General features: G+C 34.8%; 1 protein-coding gene across 5 annotated transcripts; it reads right to left on the bottom strand.

Annotated features, from left to right (window-relative positions):
- Nucleotides 1–1,890: 1,890 nt before the first annotated feature.
- Nucleotides 1,891–8,797, bottom strand: LOC129889522 (F-box/FBD/LRR-repeat protein At1g13570-like). Of its 5 annotated transcripts, XM_055964842.1 has the most exons (6): nucleotides 8,543–8,797; nucleotides 8,289–8,411; nucleotides 7,666–8,011; nucleotides 2,573–3,278; nucleotides 2,343–2,489; nucleotides 1,891–2,266 (listed from the first exon to the last, which is right to left on the bottom strand). In XM_055964842.1, the coding sequence occupies exons 3-6, from the start codon at nucleotides 7,764–7,766 to the stop codon at nucleotides 1,946–1,948; spliced, it is 1,275 nt and encodes a 424-aa protein (XP_055820817.1). In that variant the 5' UTR covers nucleotides 7,767–8,011; nucleotides 8,289–8,411; nucleotides 8,543–8,797; the 3' UTR covers nucleotides 1,891–1,945. The 5 variants fall into 5 exon arrangements, with proteins under 5 accessions (XP_055820817.1, XP_055820816.1, XP_055820818.1 ...); XM_055964841.1 differs by having other exon boundaries at nucleotides 8,289–8,797; XM_055964843.1 differs by lacking the exon at nucleotides 8,289–8,411.
- Between the last annotated feature and the right edge of the window lie 8,692 nt (nucleotides 8,798–17,489).

Here is a 17,489-nt window from a genome sequence, read left to right as displayed (position 1 = left end):
AAAGTTAGGGGCGAGGAGGCTAAATTTGGGTAATGGTCCTTGATGGATTGTTTTTGGGAGCATTAGCATCAAACACTAGTTCTGAATGTACATGTACCCATTTGTACCTCAATTTCTTTGACAAAGGCATAATACATTAATATGACTCTTAATTTGGATTCAGCTTGCAACTATGACCTCTAACTTTACTAATGCATAAGTAGGCACTTCAACTATCCAAAATTACTTGAACAGATTGACACATTCATCACATGGCATCCTACATGGCAATTTTGTGTCCAACGTGGCATCTATGTCACGTAGGGTACATATGTTTACTTGTTCAATTTTATGCAAGTTTAAAAGCATACTTGTGCATACCCAAAATTGGAGGGCAGAGATGCCAGCTGAACCCAAGTTAAAGGGCATATTTATGTATTATGCCCTTGACAAAATACTTGTTCTTACTACGTCGCGCAAAGACAAGGATCCTAGAATCTTTTCAGCAACATTGTGAGGCAAATTACTAATTCTATCTGCAGCAGGACTCCCTCCCCTCAACATATTAATGGAAATAATTGCTCAATAACAACTCTGCAAATTGAGAATCAGGTGTGATCATCAGTTCAAAATCGCTAGCTTTCTATATGTGTGATTTTTCAAATGGAGAAAATTAATGAACAAATATGGGAGTAGACAAGATTATCTGTAAAGAAAGACATATATTAGGCATTTATATATCAATTTATAGCAAATTGATAAATGAGTATGTGTTCACTTTAATTTGTTATTTTCAACATATCAAAAAAAAGATTTAAAAAAATATATCTTGTTTTACCGTTAACACTAGTTTCATATTTCCCAAATGAATTTTCAAAACCTAAGATTATACATTAACATATCAAGATTAAAGGACATTTTGAAACATGCTACATATCTTTCCTTTAAGAAATAAGATTCAAATACAAAACCAGACAAACAAATTGAAAAAACTATATGTTAGAGCAAAAACACATATCAAGTTCCAGATGTCATATTTGCAGGAATGTAAAAACCTGAGAAGGTAAATGATATTAGGTGCCTGAGCATATGTGAAGGGTGAATTCCTTGATATTTTTCTTTGACAAGAAGAGTAACCAGTGATTAATATCATGACAACTCGTTACATTTGGACCTTGGAGTGTAAACTTCAATATTGGTCCTTTATGGAGTTGTAGGACTTGGTAAATGATTGTTTTGGCTTCTTGATTGTCTTTGAAAGACATTAAAAACTCACCATTAAAATAAAGTTTTGCAAGTGTTACCCATTTGTACATCCAATCTTTTGACAAAATACTGGTCCTCACTGCGCCTTTCCAAGGCAAGCACCCTAGAATTTCATCCAAAACATTACAGGGCAAATTTCTAATTATATCTACACAAGATCTCCTACCACTCCTTATGGTCAAGTACTTGCGAGTTGCAGGCACTTCTGTTGTTAAGATCAGGGAATTAACCAATAGCATTAAGCAAATGCACTTATCGACTTTCAAAGTATTCAACATTCTCAATAAAACCTAGAGATTGTTAGAGCAATAATGCAAACAAACGTCTTTTACTAATTTAGAGACCAAATGTCTCATGTTTTGTTGCAATTTCTTACCAATTCTATTAATTCTTTAGTTTTTGTAGAAAAAGGATATATCTAGAAGAGCAAGAGTAATACCATATTAGAGATAAAAGCTGAAGCATCTGTAAAATAGTGCCCCCAGGGTTCAAGTAGATGGGCTCATGATAAGTTGATTTGATTCAAAAAAGAATTCAAATTTGAAGAATATTCCAAAACTGCCGTTTTCATGGAGTTTTGGTGTAAACACCAGAATGCACAACAGACGGGAAACCGTAAAGGAAATTCAACAGTACAATTGCAGACATCTGCTAATACAGTTTTTCTATTGAAATCAAATTTTGTTGTAAACAAGAGATTTCACTCTTTTTCTGAGTTCATAAAAGTAATGTAATCCACTTCTTTGTATATAAATTCTACATTGGGTGATGATTGCTTCATCTTCTCCATCATTTTCATTCCCCTCTGACTGAATTTTACACAAGTCACAATGCATATTATCTCGAGTGCAGTTGCAGATAGCAATACATACTGCACAAATTCCATTTCAAGTTTAGAAAACAGCATCAGTTTTACATCCACCCTTTTGAGTTGATTCAATGCACTAAGTGGCTTAGTTTGCAATCGCAAGTGATGGATAAAACATTCCACAACATGCTTCGAGGAATTACACATGTGAAACTGAAAAAAAGGGATTATGATTAATTGTTGGAAGAAGAAGCAATTCAACCTATTTAAAATAAGAAATGAGACGTACCATAAGTCGGAGCCTTTCTAAATTGGGGCAGTTGCTGATCAAGTGAAGCGCATATGCAGCCTGCTGAATCACATTGCAGTAAACAAACTTGAAGTTTAATTGATTGATGTTGTGCAGTGTTACCTGAGGTTTTGGTACTGCAAAGGACTACAACAAAGTAATGGTCATTACCTTTGTAGTATAATTAGCTAAAATTACATGGCAAACCATTTTTCAGTAATGATCATTACCTTTGAAATCTCAATAGAAATTGGTCCCATTATAATTTCCTCAAGTAGAGGGGTATTTTCGAAGCAAATGGATTTTGTTGATCCGCTAATTTTAAAGAATTTGAGAGCAGGTGCATCAACACTGAAGTTATCAAATGGTGTGCAACAGTCCAATGTTACACATTCAAGATATGGGCTACTTGAAACGAGGGTCTGAAAACATGTGGGCTCGAAGGTCACATACCGCAAGTTAAGGGTAACAAGGTTGGTAAAAGCTTTAAAGTCAGGAGGAGGGTAGAATTTACAACCACCAAGTTCCAGTTTTCTTAGATCATGAAATTTGAATAAATGAGAAGGAAGATGAAAGTTCGAGTCGCAAGGACACCTAAGTAAGAATTCTTGGACATTTTTCTTCGACAGAAACAGAATCCAGTGAGCAATATCAGGGAAAAGCCCAGAGTTACGGGCGAGGAGGCTAAATTTGCGTAGTGGTCCTTGATGGATTAACAGAACTTGGTAAATAATTGTTTTCAAGAGACGGTTGTCAACATTAGCATCAAACACTAGTTCTGAACATACTTCTACCCATTTGTACCTCCATTCCCTTGACAAAATACTTGTCCTTATTACATCACGCAAAGGCAAGGGTCTCAGAATTTGCTCGAGAACATTGTAAGGCAAACTGCTAATTCTATCTGCAACAGGGATCTCCATATTAATGACAGCTCTGCGAATGGAATAGGAGATGGTCAGACATGTGCATGTAAAGAAAAGCACATACTTCTTCTCGGAGAGGAAAATAAATAACAAATTTTGAGAAATTTCAAGACGCAAAGATGGACAATATTTCACTTTTGCAATCAAATTTCAGTAGAACTAACAATCACCTAAATTAATTTTTCAATTTTGATGCTAAATCAATATACAAGTAACATCCCCAAAATCAAACATCTTTTACCATAAACTAGTTTATCAAACAACTTTCAATTTTGATGCTAAATAATTAGTTGCAATGTGTTACAAAAGGAGTACGTACACTTGATACAAATTCATTCTAGGCAATTCCCAAGTAAAATTGGGCAAAGGCGCAAATCAAAATTCTAACAAGGATTTATGTATATGTGATCATTTATAAACATACAAACAATGTGGGCTTTACCAGTGAGAAAAAAACAATTGGAACTTTGGCTTTTCCAAGCGTCTAATTGCAAGAGAGTAGTTTTAGGGCTTGATACAAATTCATGTTAGGCCATTCCCAAGTAAAATTGAGCAAAAGTGCAAGTAAAAATTCTAATAAGGAGAGCATAAACATATAAACAATGGGGACTTTACCAATGAGAAAAACTGTCTTTTCACTTGTAAAATTCCTTCCTCTTCATAAATCATAATCAAGCGTCTAATTACAAGAGTGTAATTAGGGCTTCTCCTTTTCTTACTTTCGTCCATCATATAAAGTTTTTTTTTTCGAGTTATTACTTAAATAAAACCCAAAACTATTCATATTTTGCTAGTTTAATACTTTAACTATGAGATATTGACTAGGGTTGTCAATAATTTTTTAAAACAAATGAAATCGATCATACTGAGCCGATTATTAGTTCTTTTATAAAAAAACAGTAAATTTTGATATAAATTTATAGTTGTACCGAATAATGAGATATATTTTCAATTTCATTAAATAAACTGAAAAACTACCAAATGGAACGAAATTGGAGAATAGCAGAAGAAAAAAATAAAATTGGAGAGACCTCCTACTAGTCCAAAATCATTAACAAAGATTCAAAGATTCAACTAAAGAATACGGAGCTATGAAAAGAGAGCGAAGAATTTTAAATAGGAGAACTTTGTCAAGAAAAAAATAATTTCTTGAATTGGCTTGATTACAAATGCCTAATGTCACTTTAGTTTTCTCGCTGAGGCAACAAGGTTTGAACTGATTATATTAGTGGGATTATGTGTAATTTGAATTTTCAAATATACATTTTTTCCCAAAGGAAAAAGAACCTATTCCATATACTATCTTTCCAATTTTACAATAATATTAACCATGTTATGCAACAACAACATACCCAGTGAAATCCCACAAGTGCGGTCTGGGGAGGGGAGAATGTACGCAGACCTTACCACTACCTCATGGAGATAGAGAGGTTGTTTCCGAAAGACCCTAGGCTCAAAAGTATCATTCCCAAATGAGAGAGAAAACCAATATATATAGCATAGCGGCACAAAAGAGCAGCACAACACAATAACAATAACAATAGCGAAGTAATGAGATAATCAAAAGGCACTAACAACACAACTACAGTGGCACGCCTAGACCTACAACCCACCCAAAACCGTCACAGGCACTAACAGGACAAAACATCATTCTATCCCTACTAGCCTTCTATCCTAACCCGCGACCTTCACTCCTTTCTATCTAAGGTCATGTCTTCAGTGATATAGACTAGCATCATCTTCTGACTACTCATCTCCCCAATACTTTTTCAGTCTACCCCTACCCTTCCGCATAACCCCCAAATCCAACCACTCACACCTCCTAACTGGTGTGTTGACACCCCTCATCTGCACATGTCCAAACCATCTCAGTCTTGCTTCCCTCATCTTGTCTGCCACAGAGGTCACTCTCACCTTCTTCCGAATAACCTTATTCCTAATTTTATCACTCCTAGTGTGTCCACACATCCATCTCAGCATCCTCATCTGTGCAACATGTAGCTTCTAAACATGAGAGTTCTTAACTGACCAGCACTCTGCTCTATATAATAACGTGGGTCTAACCATCATTCTGTAGAACTTATCTTTCAGTTTAGGTGGTACCTCTTATCACATAGGACTCCAGAGGCAAGCCTTCATTTCATCCATGTCGCCCCAATGCGATGCATGAGATCATCATCGATGTCCCCACTACTCTGAATGATGGATCCAAGATATTTAAAGCTTTCTCTCTTGGGGAGAGGTTGAGTGGCAAGCCTCACTTCCATACCCTCTTCATCCATCGCAACGCTGAATTTGCACTCCAATTATTCTGTTTTGGTCCTGCTCAATTTGAACCCTTTGGACTCCAGAGTTTGTCTCCAAACCTCCAACCTATCATTAACTTTGTCCTGAGTCTCATCAATCAAAATTATGTCATCTGCAAATAACATACACCATGTAACCTCCTCCTGAATAGATCGTGTCAGCTCATCCATCACCAAGGCCAAAAAAATGGACTAAGCACAAATCCCTGATGTAGTCCCATCTCAACAGAAAAATGTTCTGAGTCACCTCTCACTGTCCTTACCCGAGTCTTGGCCCCAGCATATATGTCCTTTATCGCCCTAATATACACCATTGGGACACCTTTAGCCTCCAGAGACATCCAGAGAACGTCCCTTGATACTTTGTCATAAGTCTTTTCAAGATCAATAAACACCATATGAAGATCTCTTTTTCTTTCCCTAACTTTCACCACCAATATCTGCATAAGATGAATTGCTTCTGTAGTCGACCGACCCAGCATGAATTCGAACTGATTCTATGATATTGACACTCCTATCCTCACCTGCATCTCCGCCACTCTCTCATATCTTCATAGTGTGGCTTAGCAATTTGATACCCCTATAATTATTACAATTTTGGATCACCCTTGTTCTTGTACTCCACCTCTATTCATCGGGCATCTTACATCTTGTTTGGATGGTGATTTTCTATGGTATGGTTAGTAAGAGAATCACGTTTGTTTTGATTGTTCCTTTAATTACAAGATATGGTATGGTTTGATTTCATGATTTTGTAACCATAAAAATTCTCACTTTTTAAAACCACCAATTTGGTGGTATCCCATTGTTTCCTTATTTTTTTTCAATTATACCCTTAATTTTAAATAATTCTAATTTATCATTTATTCTTTATTAAACGTTACCCTAATATATCTACTGCTTTCACTGTCATTTCACTGTCACCTTGACGACCACTAAAGATTCCTCTTAATACCCCTAGAACCTCGGTAGCAGCTTCTCTAATGTAACTAGAAGTCATGTCCCACACATTGTTCACATCCCCGCTACTACTCCAGGCCCCCACACCATTCAACTTCTCCCCCATCTCCTGAGAAAGGGTGGGAGTCGAGCCCCCCATCTAATCCTCGATCGGTTATAAAGGGTCTTCTTTCTCCTATCCCTCTTAATCTCTAAGTTCATCACCAAAAGCCTATGTTGGGTAGTAATATTTTCACTTGGAATAACCTTGCAATCCTTACAAAGGCATCTATCACCCTTCTGGAGGAGTAAGTAGTCAATCTGAGACTTAGCTACCGTGCTACTAAAGGTAACCAATTGATTTTCCCTTTTTAGAAAACAAGAGTTCGCAATAACCAACTCAAAACCTTTAGCAAACTCCAGGAGAGATGCTCCGCCATCATTCCTTTCCCCAAAACCAAAGTCTCCATAAACATCATCAAAACCACTAGAAGTTATATCGATATGACTATTGAAATCTCCACCAATGAAAATCTTTTCGGTGCTCAGTATACCTCTCACTACCTCTTCCAAATCCTCCCAACATAACCTTTTGACTTCCTCAACCAGGCCCACATGGGGTGCATATGCACTAACAACGTTCACAATAAGCTTGCCTATAACTAGCTTAATAGACATCATCCTATCACTAATCCTCTTGACCTCTACCACACACTCCCTAAGATCCGCGTCGACTAGAATATCTACTACATTCCTATCTTTTAAGCCTTCTGAGTACCATAAATTAAACCCATCCACATCCCGAGTTTTGGTACCTACCCATCTAGTCTCCTGAATACAAGCTATATTAATCTTTCTCCTCTTAAGACTCTTCACTAGCTCTATAGACTTCCCTGTAAACGACCCTATATTCCACGATCTTACTCTCAACTTAAGAGAACCCGTCCCCCCTATTACCACTAATTCCCCTCGCTTTCGGCCCCAATCGAGGACATGACCCCAGTACACTATTAGTTACCAAAGCCACTATAAAGGCAAGAACTACACAATGATAAGTTGGGAACAATTAAATCTAGAGAATACAAACAAACAATGAAATAAAAATTAACAATATAGAATGTACAATAGAGACAACACACACTAACTACTCACATTCTCGAGGAAAAGCAGATGGTGAAAGGCAACAACAAACGCGCTTTGACCCCGGGCTTCCCTTTCATTACTTCTTTCACGACGAGAGAACCTCTGCCCATGCACTCGTTAAAGTCATGGCCTAGCCTAGCTGATCCCAGACTTCAATCAACCCCCTCGTGACTTTAGGGTCCCACAGGTTCCAAAGGCTAAAAGCCCCTGGAAAGAGGCTCGCTAGCCTTTTTCTTTCCCTGCACCTAAAAATTGCCTTAGTTCCCTTTTCGGAAAAAAAAGACCTAAGCTGCGTCTATGCTGCTCGATCTTTCTTGACGAAGAGAATGGCATACTTAGGTCTCAGGATGAGATTCTGAAAGATTAACCGCAATATCAGAAGAATTTCTTCCAAAAGTTGAGAGTAAAGTATAAGTAAAATGTCAGAGATTTAGGCAAATCAAGAATACTAATCACTAAGTGAAGAAAGAAAGTGAAGAATAATAACTAAAACAATAACGGTAGGAACTAAGAAAAAAAGATCCGTAAGCAAACTGATCAGAAAAGCACAAATAATTAGTTATCGAAAGGAAAGATAGAACCTTGCCCAGAGAAAATTACGACAAAGATTCTGACTGAAACTCTAAACGTACCCAAAAACGCTTGGACGTCGCCGGAATCTACTTGCAACCGCCGGATATTGGAAGCTCTAGTTCCGATTTTGACCAATCTGAACAAACCTACTTCTCCGGAAAACGCAAGAAGTAGACGAAAAGCTTCGCCGGAAAATAAAGAAGAATAAAGAAAGAGGAGTTTCGCCGGAAAAACCTTACCGAAAACAAATAAAGAAGAGGAAGAAAGGGACAGATCTCGCCGGAGAAAAAGGGAGGAAGATTTGGGTACTTACATATCTCGCCAGAGAAAGTGACGTCGCCGGCGTTTGTTCCTGCAACAGAGATCGGCACTATTTTAAGTCGCCGGAGGTAAGATCGGCTCAGTAGAGACGTCGCCGGAATGAAGTTTAATCTCAGAGAGTTTTCTAGGGTTGGACAAATTCTTAAGAACAGAACAGAAATCAGAGACAAAGGGCTCGAGAGCCCTCTCCCTGACGCCGCAGACCTTTACCATTTTATGCGATTTAATTAAATTTCACTTGAAAGATAAGGAAATAAAATAAAATGTGCCTATCTTTTATAAAGAAAGGAACATTAGTTAACGCCTTTAATATGTGCTATTATGGCAAACAATTATCCAAGCTCCAATTTGAGAAATAGAATTATATGGGTAGGGTCGGAATGATGGCACACCCTATAGAAAAAGAGAATTATATGGGTAGGATCGGAATGATGGCACGATCTTACTGAAAAATAGAAATTATATGGGTAGGGTTGGATTAACGGCACGACCCTACTGAAAAGAGAGAAATTATATGAGTAGAGTCGGAATGATGGCACGACCCTACACAAATAAGAAATAAGTCACTGAAAAGAACGGTGCTACGCAAATCAGATATAAAAAAGTAGTCATCAAAAAGATGGCATGGTGATACACAAATCGGATATGAGAAAGTAGTCACCGAAATATTGCACAGTGCTACACAAATCAGATATAAGAAAGTAGTCCAAAAAATTGCACGATACTACGCAAATTAAATATGAGAAAGTAATCACCGAAAAGATGCATGATGATACGCAAATTAGATATGAGAAAATAGTCACAGAAAAGATACAGAGTGACCCAACTTTTGCTAACATAATTGTTGGCTAGACGAGTGGCATATAAGGGTAATAGCCACCCGCTGGCAACAGAAGTTTTTTGATTCTCTACCAAGATCGTAGAGGCTCTGATACCATGTGAGAAATATTGGAGAAAAATATTATTGAATTGTGTATCTATATTATTACATTGAGACCTTATGTATAGACACTACATTACACTCATTTTCCTACTAGGACACTACATTATAATCATTTTCAAGTAGGATTCTATATACTATTCTTATTCCTATTTCTATTTCTATTTTGAGTAGGATTGCATATACTATACTTGTTCCTATTCCTATTCTAACACACACCAAATTATGTACTTATTTACTATAACTAACTCATAAATTAAGATGAAAATATATATGAATTAATTATGATTTAGCATAAACTAAAGCCTACATATGAAGGGTATATATAATGTATTCATTGATTTAGTGCAATAAATTTACGAATAAAATTCACTAAAATTGAAATAAATAGTAAATTTGAACCCATAATTTTAAAGATACAATGAGTTCAATACTAATAGCCTTAAAACTAAATCTAATAAAATTAAATCATGAATTCGCCTCTGCCACCATTGCAGAGAAAATAAAAAGACCTTGTCTTCTATGATTGGTTTCTGAATAAGGTAAAGGAATCAATTGAAAAGTCTCTTTAGTTGCATATATTTTCTTCTTCTTTACAGATTTGTAACTTTTGCATTATGAGTATTGCATCATTTGTTTCTCGCAAACGATGTCTGTCTCTTATTAGTTTCATAGATTCAGTGTTATCAAAGGCGAAAAGCATAGAAAAGCTCTAAGGTCTATTGAGGCTTTCAGCGGAAAGCACAAATACATCGTGTACTTTAATGAAAAAAGGCACTGAGGGAGAAAAAAATACAAATATATATGTTTAGTCCAAGACTAATAATTATGAACATGAATGACAAATATATGACCAAAGAAATTGAAAAAAAAAACTATGATAAAGTGAAATATCAATTGTTTAGTGTCACTTCTTCAGAAGAGGCTCATTGACAAGGAGAAGTTTGACTTAGAACCTTGATGACGACACTAAAGTGCACATAAAGTGAGGCAAAGCGCTCAACACGTTTTGAGTCTCACTTCAGGGCTTAAGTGCGGTTAAAGCACGCCTTTGACTACAAAGCATAGATCTAGCCAATCATTTTTCAGTAGAGGTTGTGAATAGTGACAAAATACAAGTATATAAGAGGACTTGATCTAATCTTGAATAAGGTTACAGAGGATGTAGTCACATCTTTCCAGAGAATGATGGCGCACAATGCAGAACAGAAGAGGTGTGCGTGACTATATCAAGACCTTTATACACTCGTATTTAACAATTATTTACAATCTCTACTGGAAATGAATTGGCTAGATCTATAAAAAGCCTATACGACTTACAAGTCCTTGTTCCGTCCACAACTATTAATTACCGCCTCCTTAGTTTAAAGACCATGACGAAATGTCTTTGAAAGGCATAGAAAACTCACCATTAAAATCAAGTTTTGTGCGTGTTACCCATTTGTACCTCCAATCTTTTGACAAAATACTGGTCCTCACTACGCCTTTCCAAGGCAAGCACCCTAGAATTTCATCCAAAACATTACAGGGCAAATTTCTAATTATATCTACACCAGAACTCCTACCACTCCTCATGGTCAAGTACTTACAAGTTGCAGGCACTTCTGAAAGTTAAGATCAGGGAAGTTAACCAATAGTATTAAGCAAATGCACATATCAGATTTTCAGAGTATTCAATATTCTCAACAGAATTTTGATATAAAGGCAATATGCAAATTTACATGGATACATAAATCAGTAACGTATGCATAGCCTTGTATGACTAATAGTTCAATGTTTTCAACTACATACAATTTTCCATTTTCCTATATCAGAGAGCACAAGATGATGGAGAGAGTATCAAAAAAGATTAGAAATTGGAAGATTGGAGGACCACAACATTATAAGTATCAACCAAAAAAGAGCCAAATAACTCCTATTCAGGTTTCATTACTCTTCCCCAAATTAAGTCCATCTAACTTGCTGAAATTTTATATAACGATTTTCTTCCTCGCATTAGCCAGGCTTCATTACTTTAATTTTTCTTTACAATAAAACACACAGTTTACCATAAGTTTCGCAGATAGAAACTAGAGATTGTTAGAGCAATAATACAAACAAACGTCTTTTACCAATTTAGAGACCAAATGTCTCATGTTTTGTTGCAATTTCTTACCAATTTCTATTAATTCTGTAGTTTTATTAGAAAAAAGATATCTAGAAGAGCAAGAGTAATAAGTTGATTTGATTCAAGAAAGAAGTCAAATTTGAAGAATATACTTACATGAGACAGCAACACTGAGAAAGAGATCCAAAACTGTTGTTTTCATGGAAGTTGAGCGGGAAACTGTAAAGGCAATTCAACGGTACAATTGCAGTCACCTGTTGTAAACAAGAGACTTCACTCTTTTGCTGACTTCATAAAAGTAATGTAATCCACATCTTTGTATATAATTTCTACATTGGGTGATGATTGCTTGATCTCCTCCATCATTATCATTCCCCTCTGACTGAATTCTGAACAAGTCACAATCCATATTATCTCGAGTGCAGTTGCAGATAGCAACACATACTTCACAAATTCCATTTAAAGTTCAGAAAACAGCATCAGTTTTATATACACCCTTTAGAGCTACTTCAGTACATTATGTGGCTTAGCTTGCGATTGCAAGTGATGTATAAAACGTTCCACAACATATTTAAGAAACTGAAAAAAAAGGGGATTATGACTAATTGTCATAAGAAGAAGTAATTAAACCTATTTAAAATCAGAAATGAGACATACCATAAATCGGAGCAGTTGTTGATCAAGTGAAGCGCATATGCAGCCTGCTGAACCATATTGTAGTAATCAAACTTGAAGTTTAATTGTTTGATATTGTCCAGTGTTACCTGAGGCTTTGGTACTGTGAAGGACTAAAACAAAGCAATGCAATTAGCTAAAATTACAGGGCAAATTCACCAACATATTTCTCAGTAATGATCATTACCTTTGAAATCTCAATAGAAAATGGTCCAATTATAATTTCCTCAAGCAAAGGGGTATTTTCGAAGCAAATGGATTTTGTTGTTCCGCTAAATTCAAAGAATTTGAGACCAGAGGGATCAATACTGAAGTTATCAAATGGTGTGCACCAGTCCAATGTTACACGTTCAAGAAAGAAGGGCGACGTTTACAACGACAAAGCTCCAGGTGCCTTAGATCCTGAAATTTTAATAAGTGAAAAGGAAGATGAAAGATCCAGCGATCAATATCAAGAAAAATGTCAAAGTTAGGCTTAATAAGGAAAATTGGGCAAAGCCATAAACATATAAACAATTAGAAAAAACGATAACAACTTTGGCTTTTCACTTATCAAATTCCTTTCTCTTCATAAATCATATACAAGCGTCTAATTGTAATAGTAGTTTTAGGGCTTCTCCTTTTTCTTTATTTGGTCCGTAATATATAGTTTTTTTCTTTTTTTTCTTTTTTGAGTTACTAACATACTACTTAAACAAAAACGCAAATTTTTAACCTATTCCGTATAGTCTCTCGGTCTCATTTTAGTTATCATGATAAAGTTAGTAATAACCCTTAAGAAAAATGTTAATTAGAAGTATTGCTTGAATAATATATTCCTTATTAATTATTTAATTTTTTTCTATATATATGTGTACTTCTTAATTCTAGAATTATTAATGCTAAGGGCAAAGTTGGAAAAATAATAATTAATTCTCTCGTTTAAATTGATAGTAATAACTATTTTGAAATAATATTTTTAATAAACTTGACAACTAAAACGAGACGGAGAGAATAGTATTTTCCAATTTTAAAATAATAATGCGGTTTAATTTAATTTAAATTGAAAGAAAAGAAATGAAACAAAAAAATTGGCCCACTCTTTTAGAAAGAAAGAACATTATTTGACGCCTTTAATATGTGTTATTATGGTAAACAATTATCCACGCTCCATGTTCACACCAAATTATGTACTAATTTACTATAGAGTTAATAGTTAAAAAAAAATTTAAACTTGGTACACTTTATTAAATGCACACATAAACTATGAGAAGTCTTAATTATCCCCTCAAACTATGGATTTTAGACCACATCTTTCTTAAGTGTCCATTTAAAACAATATAATCTTTGTTTCTATTTATATGATGTAGTTTGTCTTGACACGACTTAAGTAAAGCCTGCAAGCATAATAAAGTGTCATGACTTTACAAAAATATAAGGTATGAATGCAACTCAAAATAAATTAATATTTTCTCTTTTGGGGAGTTTCTCTAACCGACAACTATCACTATGAGCCTCGTGATGATACAACGTACTCACGTTGTCGGAGCCGTCTATTACCTTGTCAAGATAAGGGACACAATCTCAACTCATGGATCCATATAAAATTTCATATCAAGGACTGGAGTGAGGAGTCGTCCGAACGGTGTGATCCTACCCTATGCTAGCTACATAGTTTATGGGGTTTGATTATCTAAGCTCTTACCCAAATCGGTGTTCAATACTACTCCCAAAATTATGCAATAATGCAGCCTCTATTTTTATTTTATTCCAGGGGGCAGCCGCCTACTAATCTTACTCAAAAAGAGTCAATGGGAGTAGACCGCACCCCCCTGAGTGGACGAGAAAGAAAGGATTTCTCGCTCATATAATAACGTGAGTAAGATACTCAAATACATCACATTTAGTCTCATTGAACTTTACTTTGATTAGCTCAAACTCTTTCTCAACTCTTTATGTTTTCTTTTTTTAAAATCAACATGCATTTGGGACCAGTGGCGGACCCAGAAATTTTATGAAGGAGGTTCAAAAAAAATTAAACACGCTAATCAGAAAAAAAATATATACTTATTCGGATTCGAACCCGCGAGCTGAGACAATCTAAGGCAAAATATTGAACCCCATTTGCCACTGAGCTAGTCCTTTAGCTTATGCTCAGAGGGTTCAATGTTAAATATATACACATAAATTAAAAAAATTATCTTATATATACAGTGTAATTTTTTAACGAAGGGGGTTCGGATGAACCCCCTGAACTTGCCTTGGGTCCGCCCCTGTTTGGGACTACTCGGGTACCCTCAAAAACTCTACTTTTAATCAAGACATGAAAATACATCATTTTTCAACTCAAAATAATGCATAGTAAAAATAATATAGATACTCAAGTAGGGTTCATATGGATGTAAGCATGAACAACAAATTCAAGACTTCGAATTATGGGAATAGTCACAATTTTAATAAATATACTTAGAACTCAACGAAAGAAATCGTAACTAATTCAAAAACTCAATACAATATGATTAAAACTCAAGCTTGAACTCATATTGATAAAATTGAGATGTAGGGCGTTAGGACGAACTCAGTCCAACACTGTGATTAGCCTTACATACGTGAAAGAATTAAATTCTTGAAGAAGACACTTGAACCGTAGTTTTTCTCCTCTTGAATCCTAGCTCTAGGTCTTAAAAGTGATTATGAAGGAAAAAAGGGTCGTAGAGTACTGATAATGGACTTAACTTAGTCCAAAGGATCAAGGTTTTAATTGAAAATGATGGGAAAAGATGGAAACACCCCCCATTGAAAGATGACAGAGCCATCTACGGGTGCCATCTACGGACCGTAGGACTTTCTACGGGCCGTAGGAACCTCCTATAAAACTCATTGATGAAATCTCACATATCTGGACTGAAGAACCCTAACTTGAATTTTTTAATTGGAGACTTGAAACTTAGAACCCAATCCTTGCTTGAGAGGAAGCTTGGTTTGGGTGGGTTATGAGTGAATGAGAGTTTTGGGTCATTAATAATTAGTTTATCCCACTTAAAATAGTCCAAAACGACATAGTATAAAATTTGGAAGAGTGGAAAAAAATTTGAAAAGCCCCTAATTAAAATCTGTCGGAGATCATCTATGGATGACTTATACAGATCATAGAACACTATACAGGTCATACAAGCATCCGTAGAAGATTAAGGAAAGCTGGGCTCTGAAGGATCATTCTACGAACCTTTTTACAGTTTGTAAAACTGTTCGTAGAAAACAGAGTTGTCCTAAGTTCTAAGGTCTTGATCTACGGATAGATCTACGGCTCGTGAAAGCTTCCACAGTCCATAGAAGAGTCTGTGAATCCTTTATGCACTTTCCAAATCTTAAATTCTGATCTACGGATTTCATCATGGGCTGTGGTTCCTTTTACAGTCCGTAAAAAAGTTTGTTAAATCAGATATCTTGCAAAACTTCAATTCTTTCTAAGCTTTCTAAGATCTGGTCTGCTTAGGAACTTTTGGGATGTTACACTTTTCAAGATTAATTTATATGTTTTTTAGTTTCTCACCTAATGTTAGACAAAAGGTGATTTGGGGTTCTTGTATATTTGAATTCGAATTGAAAAGTTCGATATTGGAGGTAAATATACTTTCTAATAAATACGATTTTATATCTAGAGTAACTCAAACTTAAGAGAATACTTACCACTCCACTATAATTATTATTGATAAAATTGATTTATGTGTTAGTGAAGTGTATGTAAAAGATTATAAATTACAGTATTATTTATTTGTCTTCACAAGTTATTTATTTCATGACGTTTAATAAGTTCTCACCCAATTTTTCGAACAAAGTAGCTAGGTACCTAAAGCCTCAAAACATAACAAAAAAGAATTGTAAATTAAGCAAACAAAATATTGAATTGTCTATCTAGAAATTAAAGTTCATTGCCCAAACAGTCAAGTCAACTATTGAAAAGTGGAAACTCCACATCCTCCTTTTTTGTAATGAAAAAATCACTTTCATATATTTCACTTATAATCACCTAGCCAGATTTGTTAAGTTTGACTAACAAATAACGTACTCCCTTTGTCACACTTTATGTAATGCCTTTTTCTTTTTAGTCTATATAAAAAAATGTCACCTGCATGCCTTTTTCTTTTTAGTTAAAAGTATGTCATCTGATTATAATTAAAATTTTTGAAATTTTCATTTTATCATTAATAAAATAATTTTCAATTACACAAATATTTAAAAATTATTTTAGATTATAAATTTTAATATTTATTTTTTACATGACAAGTTAAAAGATGCCACATAAAATGGAAGGAGGAAGTAACATTTTATATTAGTCCACAGTGGACAAAACAAAAATAAAACCCCACCTAGCTACCCGATGGAAATTTAAAATAGCCCTAACAACCCCGGTTTTTTATAAAAAGGAAAAATAGCAATTTTGATTCCTGAAATAGTGTTATTCCAATCTTGATCTTTATGATATTCAACTAAACACATTTAACTTTTAGTTAGTATATAATCTATATGCATATATTTGATCCTTAAAAATGACAAAAATTGAGTGCCTAACAAATTATCATAAAATCGAAAAGGAAAAATTATGCGGATAAGCAAATATATACTAGTTAATTAACTAATATAGCTATAGTTTGAATTAATTATGGCTAACAGTAAACATCTAGCTGTAATTACAGTTTGAGTTTTATATAATACGTGCGATTATACAGTTGAGTTTTGTATAATTCGCTCAATTTATATCAACTTTGTGCGCGAATCAAATTGTATAGCGAAATATACAAACACTACAAATTATATAGCGAATTATACAAACGTTGTGCATGAATTGTATAGTAAAATTTACAAACGTTATACAAAAAATGTGAATTGTATAACGAATTATACAAACGTAGACAAATATTGCGCGAAAATACAAACGTTGCTATAACTATAACTACGAATTGTAATTAGTAAACTATAGCTATGAAACATAATTAAAATATTTTTGAATAGCTATATGCGAAAATTCTCAAACCAAAAATAGCCAAAAAGAAGAATTATTGGAAATGAAACGAAAGATATTCTTCGTTTGGTTTTTGTCCAACAATACCCTTTGAACTATTAAAAATAGGACAAAAATGCCCTCAATGTTAGCACACTGATCCAGTCATCCCCTTTGAAAATTTAATTACTATTATTATTGAGATGGACTCCACCTTGACAAAGTTTACCCCCATT

The sequence above is a fragment of the Solanum dulcamara genome, chromosome 5 (assembly GCF_947179165.1).
Source record: "Solanum dulcamara chromosome 5, daSolDulc1.2, whole genome shotgun sequence".
Taxonomy (NCBI): Eukaryota; Viridiplantae; Streptophyta; class Magnoliopsida; order Solanales; family Solanaceae; genus Solanum; species Solanum dulcamara.
This window is presented reverse-complemented; position numbering and strand designations above follow the sequence as displayed.